This window comes from Cajanus cajan, chromosome 3 (assembly GCF_000230855.2).
Source record: "Cajanus cajan strain Asha chromosome 3, NIPB_CcT2T_4, whole genome shotgun sequence".
NCBI lineage: Eukaryota > Viridiplantae > Streptophyta > Magnoliopsida > Fabales > Fabaceae > Cajanus > Cajanus cajan.
Window position 1 is genome coordinate 79,979,633 of NC_138519.1, and position 14,234 is coordinate 79,993,866.

Here is a 14,234-nt window from a genome sequence, read left to right on the forward strand (position 1 = left end):
ATATATGAATCTTACATTAACGTAAAGTAAATTTTATTAAAATTTAAATTAAATTTAAAAAGTGTTTCAATAAAAAAAAATTTAAATAAAGTAGAAAAAATTTGTTTACTAAAAAAAAGAAATTTATTTTTTAAATTTTTTAAAATAATACATAAAAAGGTAGAAAACTACTTACTTCATTAAAAAATTGTTAATTTTTAATTTAAGTAAACGTACCTATTATATTTTCTATTTAATGAATATATATTGTTTTAATAAATGCATATTTTTAATGTTTTAATAATTTTTGTTTGTTTGAATGGGTAGGATTAAAAAAGTTTAGAATATTTAATGTAATTTAAGATCCCAATTAACTCTGGTTAAGAATTAGCTTAATTATATTTTTTTTTACCTATTTGTCCACTATTAAAAAAAATAAATTCACGTGTTAATTCAAGTACTTAACTTCTAACATCTAATGTTTATAATAAAAACAAAATCAAGTGTTTGATAAAAATTGTTCATCAATTTTATTTTAGTTAACCCAAATTTTTTACCAATATATTAATGTATGTTTGTTTACAATTCACGTCAACTTAAACATAGGTCAGAAAAGTAATTATTAATTATTTTTGATGTGTTATATATTTTAATTTATTAATTTTTTTTATTTTGAATTGAAATTTGATATTTTAAATATCAGTAACAACTTTATATCAAAATATAAGTTATTTATCACATAACTTATATGAGCAAAATATTTATTTTTATTATAAATTTTAATTATAATATAATTATATATTATAAATTTTTTAGTTATATAAAATAAAAGTTATCTTGTATATTATATAAACTAAAATATTAATATATGAAAAAAAACTAAAATAATAATACAATATTATTCAACATTTTTGTTAAATATTATATATTAAATATCAAGTTAATAAATTCATGAAAATTTCACGATTAAAGCAGCGGTAACTAAATAGAAGGAAAGGACTAAATTTGCAAAATAACAATAATGAGGAGAGGAAAATACAATTAAGCTAACAAATTACTGTAAAAATAAAAATGTTTTGAAAAATAAGTACAAAATAGTTTTGTTAAAGTCTGTCTTAAATTTGTTGTTTTAAAAAGTAAATAAAATATACACTTTTCATTATTTTTTTTAATCTTTAAATTCAAAACAAATAAATAATAAGGGTTTATGGTAGGTTTTTCTTTCATCCCTTACTCGGTGGTGGGAAACGAAAAGAGACTAAACGAACGAAAAGACTCAGCATGGGTCTCGACGGCGCGGCGGCGGCGGAGGCGCTTCTGGCGTCAGGACGGAGTTCCGAGAAGCTGAGCCTTCCATTGCTCCAATCAAAGATGAAGTGCGATCCAGAAGGCTACGAATCGGAGCTTCTCCTTCTCTACAACCAATTCAATTCCTCGCTCGACCTATTTCAGAAACAAGCCGACATGAACTTCGCCTCCGTCAGCGGCATTGGCAGCGATCCCACCGTCTCCAAGGATCTCGGCGACAGAGCCACGTTTCTCTCCCACGTCACTCCTTTTTACCCCAAACACCTCGCCGATTTCCCGCGCAAACTCGCCGATTTGCTTCGCGGAGCCGCGCGCACGCTGCCTTCGGGCCTGCGCTGCAACCTTACTCAAGCTCTCATACTCCTCGCCAATCGGAAGGTTCGAATTCGATTCGGTGTCGTTTCGTTAGAGTCGTGTTGTGGTTTTGTTGGATGTTTCATTCGATTTTATTGTGTAGATTGTTGTTTCGTTTAGAGTAGTGTCGAATTCGAGTTAGTGTCGTTTCATGAGAGTAGGGTCGAATTCGAGTCAAGGTCGTTTCGTTAGAGTAGTGTCGTGGTTTTTGAATCTTGATTGATGTTGCATTCGGTTTTATTATGTAAATTATTGCTTCGTTTAGAGTAGTGTCGAATTCGAGTCAATGTTGTTTCGTGAGAGTAGTGTGGAATTCGATTCAGCGAGTCAATGTCGTTTCATTAGAGTACTGTCGTGGTTTTGATTGATGTTGCATTCGGTTTTATATTGTAGATTGTCGTTCCGTTTAGAGTAGTGCTGAATTCGAGTTAACGCTATTTCGTGAGAGTAGTGTTGAATTGGATTCAATGTTGTTTAGGGAGAGTAGTGTGGAATTTGAGTCAATATCGTTTTGTTAAAGGAGTTTGATGGATGTTGCATTCAATTTTATTGTGTAGATTGTTGTTTCTTTTAGAGTAGTGTCAATTTTGAGTTAATGCTGATTTGTGAGTGTAGTGTAGTGTCGAATTTGATTCATTGTCGTTTTGTGAGAGTAGTTTAAAATTTAATTCAACATCGTTTTGTGAGAGTAGTGTAGCGTTGAATTCGAGTCAATGTTGTTTTGTAAGAGTTGTGTCGTGGTTTTGATTGATGTTGCATTGTGTAGATTGTTGATATTGGAGAAACACTGGCGTTGTTCATGGAGCTTCAAACCCTAGGTGACAGGACATTGAAGAAGTTAGCGTTTGATCATGTGGTTCACAGTATAAGACGCATGAACCAAAAGCATAAGAACGAAGCCAAGAACAGAGTGCTTCAGAATATCTTGTTTGACATTCTTCTGGTTTGAATCTTTTCTCATTCTTTGTTTTATTATTTGAGGTTTTCTGTCTGCATGTTTATTTGGTTTTGAAATACAAAATTCTTCTAACTGGTTAGTGAATTTTTGTGTTTTTGAACAGAAAGACGATGAAGAGCCAGCCAAGAGGGCACTCGTTACCCTATGTGAGCTTCACAGGAGAAAAGTGTGGTTTGACGAGAGAACAGCAAATGCAATTTGCACTGCTTCCTTCCATCAATCATCGAGGTTTTTTTTTTCTTTCCTTTTTTGTATTTGTTGGGTTACCGTTGCAAAATTTTATAATAGGCCTAAGAATTGTGATTTTTTGTGTGTCTCTCAGGATTATGATAGCAGCTTTATCATTTTTGCTTGATTATGAGAAGATTCAAGATGATGATGATAGTGATGATTCAGGCAGTGATGATGAAAGGACTGAATCACCTCAAGTTGTTCTTAGCAGGGAGACAGTTTATAAGGTGAGGTCAAATGATAACCTTTTAATTGATATTGTGTAACATTTTAATCAGTGGCTTTCATATATATTTTGATGGGCATCCCTTCAAGGTGTATCACAGAAGGGAAAAAAGGAACAGGGGTAGAATAGGAAATGACATGGGAGCTAGTGGAGTGAAGTCTGTTACTAGTGAGGGAATGCCTCGTTGTTTTTAATTATTTCATTACAACTATTTGAAAACAGAAAATAACATGGAAACAATGTAGCATTTTTGTATCTAGAAATGAAGATGAAGATATTTTCTCAAACAAAAGACCTTTAAGGTTAAAATTGTAAATTAACATTCATACTAATCCCACCAAATTGGGTGGTACAGAAATTGGTAGGTTTCATCAGTATAAAGTGGTTTGAGTTTATCTTGTTCTTAAACATTTCATTCCTTAACTAATAAAACTCCCATACAATGGTCTAAGCTACCTTTTGTAGCTGCATCCATTGTCATGTTTCGGGTAGTACTTGTTCAAGTTTGCATGCAGTTCGTCTATAATTACTGGTCATTATTACATAATTTTAGGCAAGCCACCAAGGTACATCAGCGAGCAAAAAGAAAAAGAAAGCAAAACTAGAACGTGCCATACGCAGCATGAAAAGGAAGCAGCGCCTGTCGACTGAAAAGACAAATAACAGTTATTATTCACCACTTAACCACCTGAAAGATGCTCAGGTTTGTAAAGTTTTCTATCATCTGTCATAGATACATTTTGGGTTAGAAATTTGTTGTATGTATCAAATCATTGTCTTGATTCCACATATGATCTGCAGGGTTTTGCTGAGAAGCTGTTTGCACGTCTTAAGAATTGTAATGAACGATTTGAGGTGCATACTCTAATTAAAATTAAAGAAGCAGTCCTATAATGTTGTAAATGAAGACTTGCATTTCCTTTTAAAATCTTCTTATGGTTATTCTGAATTACATATTTACTTGGTTCTACAATTACCCTCTGTAATTTTTAGGTTAAGATGATGATCTTGAAATTGATTGCTCGAACTGTTGGACTTCACCATTTAATTTTGCTAGAATTCTATTCTTTTCTTCAGAAATATATTCAGGTATCATTTTTGATAAGTTTGGTATAATTTGGTATTCTGTTTATAACTGAAGTGACAATTGTCATATATGCATTGTGCTATCAGCCACATCAGCGTGACATTACAAATTTGCTTGCAGCAGCGGTTCAGGCTTGCCATGATATGGTACAGTATAATTGTGATTTGTTTTAAATATTAATAAATAGCTTTTCTTTCAAAATTTGATTCTTTAGTAGATATAAACTATGTTTTTCTCTCTACCCTATCTCATTCAAGGCGTTTTTGGGTTCAGGTTCCTCCCGATGCAGTTGAGCCCTTGTTCAAACAAATAGTAAATCAATTTGTGCATGACCGTTCACGACCAGAGGTATTTTTGTTTTGGGTCTCACTATATTTTTATTTAGATGGCACTCAACTGACTATCTCAATGAATTTGATTGTTATTTTTAGGCAATTACGGTTGGAATAAATGCAGTCAGGGAGATATGCATGCGCATGCCGTTGGTAACTACTGCAATCTCATTATCCTTTGGACATCTGCATCTTACTGATTTATGTTTCCACAAAATGTATCATGTGCCACCGTTTAGGCTGGTTAACTAGTAAATTCAAACTATATAATTTGATTCCTACCGGTGAGCACCTTGTTTGCACCTTATTTAATAATAGGCTTGTGGCATGGACCTTGTAATGGGACCACCTCCTTTGATCCTAAACTTTTATAACCTGTATCCTGTGCTTTTGTTATGTTCCCAAACCCTTTTCCTTTGTGCTATTCTGATATTTTAATTTTGGACTGTAGTTAATGAATGAAGACTTACTACAAGACCTTGCGCTATATAAGAAGTCACGTGAGAAGGCAGTTTCAGTAGCAGCTCGATCTCTGATTGGGTTATTCAGAGAGGTGGTTATCCCTGGCTCCTTTATGAAGCGGTGTCTCCTAGTGTGCTTAAGAACAAGATCATGCTCAAACATCTTCCACAATATTTAATTAGTGTTGTTCATTTGCAGGTGTGCCCCTCACTCCTAGTTAAGAAAGACCGTGGCCGGCCTATTGACCCTAAGGCAAAACCAAAAGCCTTTGGGGAGGTCAATGTTGCATCTGATGTTCCTGGCGCTGAGTTATTGCATATTGTTGACAATGATGATGAACAAGACATGGGTCAATCTGATGATTCTGCATATAGCGTCTCTGACAATGACCAGGAAAATGATCTGATGAGTATAAATGATGATGACAGTGATAATGAGAACCAGTTATGCAGTGATGATACTGGAAGTGATGACGAAGCTGAAGATAATGATGTTATATCAGGAGATGAAGATGAAAATGAGGGAAGTTCAGACGAAATTGGTGTTAGTGATGATGATGATGACAACGATGACATTGAAAATAGTGAACAAGCTGATGAAGAAGATGATGTTTCAGAACATGAAGATGATGATGGGAATGTGAAGCTAAAAAATACATTGGAAGACTCGGGGAAAAAGAGGAAGTTTACTGATTTTAATGGTCAACTTATAGCTGCGGATACAAGTCTCCGAGCTTTGAAGAAATTGGCAGGTACAAAAATGGGGGATGTCCTACCAGAACCTGAAGATGGAATTCTTTCTAATGAAGATTTCCAGAGGATCAAAGAACTAAAGGTTTGTTTGGCTTACTATTCAGTAAGTTGAATTTCTAACATTTGTGGCTTTTTTGTCTGTCGAATTAATTTTTGTTATTTATATAGGCAAAAAGAGAGGCAAAAAATGCATTGGCTCAGCAAGGGCTAGGGAAGTCAGCAACAATTAAGGTTCCAAGCTCTGATCAACTAAGTCTTAAGCGAGTGGATGGTGCCATGCTTGAAGTAAGTATCTCAGTCTGCAATTCATACCAAGAGGAAGAAATACAAGCCTCTGATTAAACGAGATGCATTTCTTGATCTGATCTAAAAATTATTTGTTATACACGTCAGTAATGAAATTGATCCATTCATGTATGCAACTTGTAGGCTCATATAAGGAAAAAGTTGAACAAGGATGAGAGGTTGGCATTGGTTAGAGCAGGGAGGGAGGAAAGAGGAAAATATTATGCTCGAACTGCTGTAAAACAGAAAAAGGTATGTTAGTTGCTTTTTATTTTTTCAATCTTTGAACTGTTATGGAATTTTACTTTAATTGTAGACTCTGCATTCTACGGTCTTGATATAATATATATAGATTTGAGTGAATATGAAGTGGAAAGAACGAGTATATGATATAATGGAGGTGTATTGTTTGGTGTGAACAGACGGGTGGCCTAAGCAACCGACAAAAGGAACACAAGAAGAAAATGCCGTTGGCTGCAAAGAGAGATAAGGTAGCGAGAACTCGGATTGAGAAAAAGAGGAAAAATTCGCGATCTGGCAAACAGTTCCGGGGGAGGAAAGCGTGGAAGCAGTAAATATGTTGTTTTTATTTATTTTGAATGAGCCTAACCTCCCTTTTCTTTTCTTAAACTCATTTCCCTCCTCATCCATGGTTGCTTTTTATTCCTTATAATCAATTTTGTTACAGCGTTTCGTTTCTTTTCTCCCCCTTCATCGGAGAAATTGATTTGGCGATAATTACGCATTTGAGCAGGGCATTCAGGAAAATGATTTTAGCCTACCTTGACTTTACTCTTTTAAGGGTTATTTCTTTATTTTATTTTGTACGAATCACACCATTGTATTTGTTTGTTAAATTGAAAATTTCTTGTGTTTTTTTATTTACGCATTAAATAATTATCAGTATTAAAAAATTCTGTCCATCAATTAGAATAAATTTGTTAATTTAAGTACTTAACAATCTAAATATTTAGTTATTTTCATGTATATAATAAATTGATTAGTTGTTGAAAATCACCAAGTATTATAGAGAAAATTATCAATTAAAAAAGCTTTTTAAATTGATTAATCAGATATATCAATTTTGATTTGGTCATTATAAAATTAACATACTTATTATGTATAATAGTTTGGTTAAATACCAATGTTAAAATTATATTAAATGTTATATTTATGTAACATTTTATAAAATCAATATCTCTGCTAAACTTTTATATTGTTAGCAAGAAAAAAACGTTGAACATTACTTTAAATAATTATAATATAACTTTCATATTTGGTGTAAAAAAAATTATTATCAGCGATAAAAAGCAACAACATTATATAATTAATATAAAAGAACAAATTTTATATTATCATGGCAGTCTTTAATAACTATTATAAAAGAACAAATTTTACTATTTGTAGTTGAATTTGAATAATAATATAAATATCCGATAAAATCTATATATTCAAATTAAACTCGATGTAAAATAGCTCTTTTCTTGATAGAATAATTACATTAAAATTTGTAAAAATATAGACGACACGCACAATTTGTAATGGAACTCACTTAAGATCAATCGGTTCCCTTGTCCCATGATGATTAGCCATGTTCTGTGATTTACCTGGTGACAAAAAGGATGAGTGCAATTCTTTCTCATCTATTCTTTGATGATGAAACGACAAAGACATTTTACTCTCAGAACTTTAAATTACTTGGGAAGATTAATGACAAATGCCCAAAACGGGCAGCCAGAAAAGGAATGGACACTTTTTGGAAGGGATCTTTTTATAACTTACAACCTACAACCAAATTCACATTTAACAAAACATGAGATTTTTAAGGGCTGTGAAAAGGAAAACCAGTATTCAGTAGGATACAGTCTCTTCCGAACATGAAGGTAAATCGCAACTCTGTCCAAATATATCCGGGATTCCATCCCAATTATTCTTTTCTCTTGTTTCCCAATAGCCACCAGTATATCGATAACAACCATCCTCATCCTTCTTAAACCATCTCGGTTGCCATCCTCTTTCTTGCATTTTTCTTGCCTGAATTATGAATCAACCATAAGTTACAAGAATTTTCAATAAAAGCTTCTCATGTACTAAAAATCATGATTCTTAGGCACCCATAATTCTCCCAACAGATTGCTGATAAAATTAAACCAAACAAGTATGGGAGATCCAAGGAGACATGGAAAGTAAAAGGTGATTATTTGCGAACAAATGGCAACTATATCATGGTGGGGAAAATATAATACAAGGCTATGTAAAAATCGTCTCCAATACACTCTAGATTCAATGGAGCAAAAATTGAGAGTTGTGGGTGATTTACCTGTCTCTGCAACTGTTCAAGTCTTAGTTTCTCTGCATTTGCCAGCTCATACTCTCCATTCTCTAGATGTCTTTGATCTGGTCTCAACCTCGAGTCAGTTGGAGGCAACTTCTCTAATAGACCAGGTAATATTTCATTCAAGGAAATTGCAAAAGGAGAGAGGTTGTATCTTGTCTTGGATACATGGTTGTCCCTTTCCCACAATAATGCAGCTTCTGTCATCGGATCATAACCTTTTGGCTTGGTGGTTGGATCCCCAAGTACATAGTACATTGCTTCATCCCACTTCCCAATTAACATTGCTACCTTCTCTCCAGTTCTGTTGTCTTGAACAAACCCATGAACCTGTTAATATATGATTAACAGTTATCTCAGTCTTGAAACACTCGGAAGAAGAAAAGCAGATTGATCAATCCAAACTACTAAATAAACCTATTTTCTAATACACAAAATAGGCAAAACTTAAATTGAAATACATTTTTGCTCTGATAAAATAAAAGTAATATGAATTCTACTAGCCAAGGTAAATGTGCCAACTGAATTGGAAAGTGCGGCGGGTAAGAAAACCCTGCTAGATTTAGTTCTTAAGGATGACAACTGACAAGGTACTGCTTTATTTTCCACTTAATCACAAAGAACAAACAGAATTTTGATAGTGAATTGTTTAATGAAAAAGTTGGGGAGAAAAAAGGATAAAGTGATGTTATGAAAACATAATATAATTCAAGAAAATAAACTTTTACATTTTTTTAAATGTAAACAACAAACAATGATGCAGTATCTATGTCCTAGTTGCATTCATAATCCTACCTGATGTGGGTTTCTGTCTATAATAGATTGCTCCTTGAATTTTAGTTTGCAAGAATAATCGCCGCTGCCCTTGACGTGCATGGTACCATAGTGGTCACAATAAATTTTACCTAGTATGATATTGTATATGGAAGTGGTGACCTTGCTCCACTGAAATGTTTCACCATCATCAAACTGAAGAGTGAGGACACCCACAGGATCTAACTGGATTGATCGCCCCCAGAATTTTCCTTTCAAATTAGAATCTGCCCAAAACTTCCATCCCTTTCCTTCACAGTGACAAGCAACAATCATTGGATGATGACTAACCTGGAGCAAGCTTCTTGTTAGATAAAAATTAGAAGAATAAGATTAGAAACAAATCACACTTCCATTTTTCAGATTCAGTGACAAATAGTAACAATGAATCAACAAAATTACAAGTTTATTTATTGCTACATTTGCCACTTTGCCTGTAAATTTGACTCATACCCAACCTGATTGAAAAGTTAAAGGAAAATTCCAGTTACCTTTTCAGAAAAAAACCTAAGTCCTTTATCTGGATAGTCAGCTTCATAAGTCTCCCCAAGTAAAGGATTAAAAGGTTTACATTGTCGACCTTCAGTTGATGCATAGCTAGACACAGCAAAAGCTGCAATATTTAGAATTCTCATCAAATCATTCCCCTGCACAATGCAAAACATGATTTTCAAAAGCTGCAGAAATTGTTTAAGTTCTTTTAGGTTCAGTAGCAGTTTATAACCCCACATTATACATGCATATGGTTAATGTTTTTGCTTCTTTTTCATATCGATGCACTCTCCTGGGGATCTAATTACCCAACACAATGCAACAAAAGTATATTTTGCTTCTTACAAACCTATTCCACATGCTTGAGCTACTTGAAGGTATAAAATAAAAAAAATAAAAAATAAAAATCTAACGACAGGTAACTTTAACATGAGTATCTAGCAAGATGAATTGGCATTGTGAAATTTAAAGATCCAATTGTCCAAGCATTGTGGCTTATTTATAAGTTATGATTACAGGCCTAGTTGTAATATTCAAAATACTTTATTATATCATTAACTGAGCTTAATTTTCTTCATAAACCAATCAAGCCAAGAGTATAATTTGGATGGCACTGGTCGCAGCCAAGAAGCTAACCAATACCCATCCCATCTACAAATAACCCATAATTAACACATTTATACCATTAATTTACCTGAGAAAAATCCTAAACCACACCCATTAGTCCTAAATTCCTAATGTTATGGCTGTATAGCAGCTGAGGACAATTTTGAAACTATATTGAATGACATTTATTTTTATTTTTCTTATTGAAACTAAAGATTTTATGGGCAGTCAAAACCTACAACAAATACAGAACAAAAAAGTACTTTTCAGGCCTAAATACTAGATAGGATGAATTCCAACTATACTATCTTAGAACATGTTGATCAAGTGCAAACTATCAAGCTATTGAAGTGCTGAAATCTTTATAAGCAGCAATTTCCTAAAATTAACCAAGCATATTATCTACCTTGATAAAATGAACCTAGGAGATCATGCTTTTAAAACTGCTTTGTGACAAAAGAAAGCACAGCTGAGGACCTGACCTGCTTTCCCCACTCCAATGCTCTATCAACAAGGTATGAATACTCTAGGTCTTCAAAACACTTTTGCAATGAAGATAGTGGTTCATTAAAATAAACAGGGAGACAAACTCCAGAAAGATCCTTCCCAATATTGTCTTTAATAATCGACCACAAGCCAACAGGCTTCTCTTTTTCTTTTGGCTCTGGTAAGTTATCCCTTCTTTTGACATATGGATAACTTACATCTTTGATCTCCTTCTCAAACCCATGCACACCATCATAACAAATATAATCTCTATCATATATACTAGCATTGCCCATACCTTCTCTACCTCGATAGGAAGCACTTCTTAGGGCATCAGAATACAAAAACTCATTTGTGTCAAAATATGTTCTATCATCATCATCTGTTTCAACATCTGCTCCATCTTGACTTTCATTATCGGCCACTGAATCAGTAGCACTGCCCTCCGACATGACAGAATAGAAATCTGAGACATGAAGGGGTCAACAAGTAAGTGGACTGCCACTAAAATGAAAAACTTCTAACCAAAAGAACCAGTTTGTAAAACAGGATACAGTTACTTCATTAACCACCATTAATAAATGTTTTAAAAAAATGCTTTAGATGATCGGTAATTATTCAATCTCAGAATAACATTATCATAGAAATATCTGATTTTAATTAAAATATATGATCAGATTTAACACAACATTCCAAAATGACATTCGTATCGAGTATTGCCTACTTTGCAAGTACATATTATGATGGTAATTCAAGGCAAAAGACATGTAGTGGACATTAATACTCACCACTAAACCTTCTATTTCCTTGTCCACAATATGATTCACGTTCCTTTGTTTCATCCACAACAGTAGTTTCCAACTCTATTTTCTCTGTCTGCATGAATTATTTTTTTTAAGAGAAAATCAATCTCAACTTGCAAGAATTTTAGCATCTAAGCGTAAACATCCAACATTTCCATCATTAGGCTATTAATTCCTACAATTGTATTTAAAATCGTAAACCAGACAACTGAGACAAGAGCTACGAAAACTTTAAAACTGCTTCCAAGGTCAGGACATATAACCATTATTGTGTTAACTATCCATAATAAAAGTAAAGAATGTGTTTCAAAAGGAAAGACTGATACCTCTAGTTGTTTTAAGGTGTCCAGCAACATAACATGTTTCTGCTGAAGAAACTTCAACTTGCTTTGAAGATAAGAGACTTCAGAAAGCATAATAGACTCACAATCATTAATGATTGCTTCACTTATGCCTTCCTGTGACAATCGTGATCGCAGCTTCTCTGTTGAAACCACAATATCTTCTGAAGTTGCAAGATCGCTACTTGTCAGAGCTCTAGGAAAAAGATCTTTTGCAGACTGCAAGGCCTCAATCCACATGGCTCTGTCTTCTCTAGATACACACCGCAAGTGAAGAGTTTTTGTCCCAGTAAATATGGAAAGCCGCTTGTCATCAGACTTGCTGGAACGAACAGATGAAACCTGCGAACAAGACATGTTTAGACTTAAACACTCACTGGAGTAGACAGGACAACCAAGGAAAGCTGATATACCAATTAAAAATCCAACCATGGAGAATACACATACACATTTTAAAACAAATTTCAGAGTGGATGCTTGTTTGCACGCAAATGCAAATGTATGCGTCAGTTACAATGTGTGCGTCAATTGACATACAAACAATCAATGTCCTAGTTTTCTAACCAGGTAACCCTTTCCCCACACTCCCTTCTCGCAGATTTCCGGCATGTTTCGCCAAACAGCATGGAGAAACCCATAAAACTCCCTTCGTACGTACATTTCATGACTAAAGCGCATATTTAAACTTCGATGAAGTCTTCCCAAACGAAATCGTTAAAATACAATTTAAAACAAGAAAGCAAATAAAATAAAAATAAAAAACGGTTGCATGCTATGATATGATGTGATACACAAAACAGCAGGAAATTCATAAAGTACCAAAAAAAAGGGCATCTCAATATTTTAGTGCAAGTAATTGGGACCAGAAAAAAAAGGAGTGCAAAGAGCATAATCTATCATGGAGGTTACGGTTAAGGTAAGTGAAGCCAAACATATATACAAACTTTTGTCGGCATTTGATTAGAAGAACAACAAACCTTCAAATGTATCTCACCGAAGGGCTTGCATTGCTTGCCGTTGTTACTGTTACTGTTACCCCCAACTCCTCCGGAAGGTGCTCGATTCAGATTCAGATTCAGATTCCAATTCGCCTTCTTCACGTACTTCGACGACTCCTCTCCGATCACCCTCACGCTCCTATCCCTCGCCGGACTCATCAAGATCTTGTCCGGTCCGTGAATCTTGTAATACGAAAGCACGCCATCTTCCAGCACGAACCACCTCGACCTCCACCCCTTCCCGTAGTTCACCCACTTGTACAGTATCCCGGCCACGCTCCCGGCCACTCCGCCGCCGTTCCCGCCGCCGAACACCTTCGAATCGCGCGCCTCCTCCTCCTCCTCCAGATTCGCCGCCGCCGCGGCGGAATCCGCGCCGACCGACGACTCCTGCGTGGAGAAACTCGCCTTCGAGGCGCAGTTCACCGTCCTGACGGACGCATCGAGCCCTAACTGACACTGACTCGGCGATTTCGCCACGACCGAGTTCGGCCGGTCCCGATCGATCGAAACCGGAGCAATGCAGCACAGAGGATTCATCGTTTATGCAAACGATTCAATGAAAAACAACATAATCGATCGAGAACTGAGCGAAGACGAAACGAATCGCCGCCTGGATCCGATTCGGATCGAAACGCGATGGGAGATTGGAAATTGAAACGGAAACTGAAAGCGAAAGGAAGCGTGGTTTGGTGTAAATAGCATGAACGAACGCATAAAGGAGATTCAAATTTCAATAGTTTTGAAGTTAATGAGTGCGGTGTGATATAGATGGAAAGAGAGTGAGGTACAGTTGTTGTTGTGGTTGTGGCAGGCTATAAAGAGCTGAACCACTGGCCACACACATCCATTTATGGCACTAGTCAGTCAGTACATGCCACCAGTGTTGTGTTGTGTTGTGTTCTCTTCTCTTTACCCTCTCTCACTTCCACCAAAGTCCTCTTTTCTAAACTCTAACATGCTTCATAATAAATGCATGCCAAATGAGATCAAAAATCCTGCGTAAACTCTTTTAAGTTTCGCTCACTCTCCCTTTCATGAGAGAAAGAGTGAGGCTATGATTGTGTGAGGAGACAGCTAACGTGCGCACTTGTGCGCAGGAGGAGGGGGGGTGGGGGAGCCTGTGTCCGTTGGGTGAGGGGAAAACGCCTCCTTTTTTCTTTGGGCCAGGCCCATGGCCATGATGAGCAAGGGAGAATACTCAAATGACGATTTTACCCTTGCCTTCTCTTTCTGAAAGCGATGGGAACGAGGGTGCCCGGGTAATAACGCGTTACCGAAAGCGATTGTTGAACCATGGGGTAATATCCGTTGGGGTCAATTTGAGGTCCAACTTTTTGTGCTCGTAAAAAGATATACAGATCGTGATTCCTGATGCTGCATCAT

General features: G+C 35.5%; 2 protein-coding genes across 2 annotated transcripts; one reads left to right on the top strand and one right to left on the bottom strand.

Moving 5' to 3' along the window:
- The first annotated feature begins 1,199 nt into the window (after positions 1–1,199).
- LOC109800438 (ARM repeat superfamily protein) lies at positions 1,200–6,855 on the top strand. Its single transcript, XM_083071435.1, has 15 exons — positions 1,200–1,665; positions 2,408–2,584; positions 2,703–2,827; positions 2,922–3,057; positions 3,610–3,759; positions 3,858–3,911; positions 4,050–4,145; positions 4,230–4,289; positions 4,417–4,491; positions 4,575–4,628; positions 4,927–5,028; positions 5,136–5,771; positions 5,858–5,974; positions 6,119–6,226; positions 6,397–6,855. Exons 1-15 carry the CDS (start codon positions 1,261–1,263, stop codon positions 6,547–6,549), a joined length of 2,448 nt encoding a protein of 815 aa, XP_082927561.1. The 5' UTR covers positions 1,200–1,260; the 3' UTR covers positions 6,550–6,855.
- Positions 6,856–7,406: 551 nt separating this feature from the next.
- On the bottom strand, positions 7,407–13,975 carry ORP1D (OSBP(oxysterol binding protein)-related protein 1D). Its single transcript, XM_020371420.3, has 8 exons — positions 12,828–13,975; positions 11,836–12,192; positions 11,495–11,582; positions 10,703–11,172; positions 9,614–9,769; positions 9,105–9,413; positions 8,295–8,639; positions 7,407–8,008 (listed from the first exon to the last, which is right to left on the bottom strand). Exons 1-8 carry the CDS (start codon positions 13,386–13,388, stop codon positions 7,826–7,828), a joined length of 2,469 nt encoding a protein of 822 aa, XP_020227009.1. The 5' UTR covers positions 13,389–13,975; the 3' UTR covers positions 7,407–7,825.
- Positions 13,976–14,234: the final 259 nt, after the last annotated feature.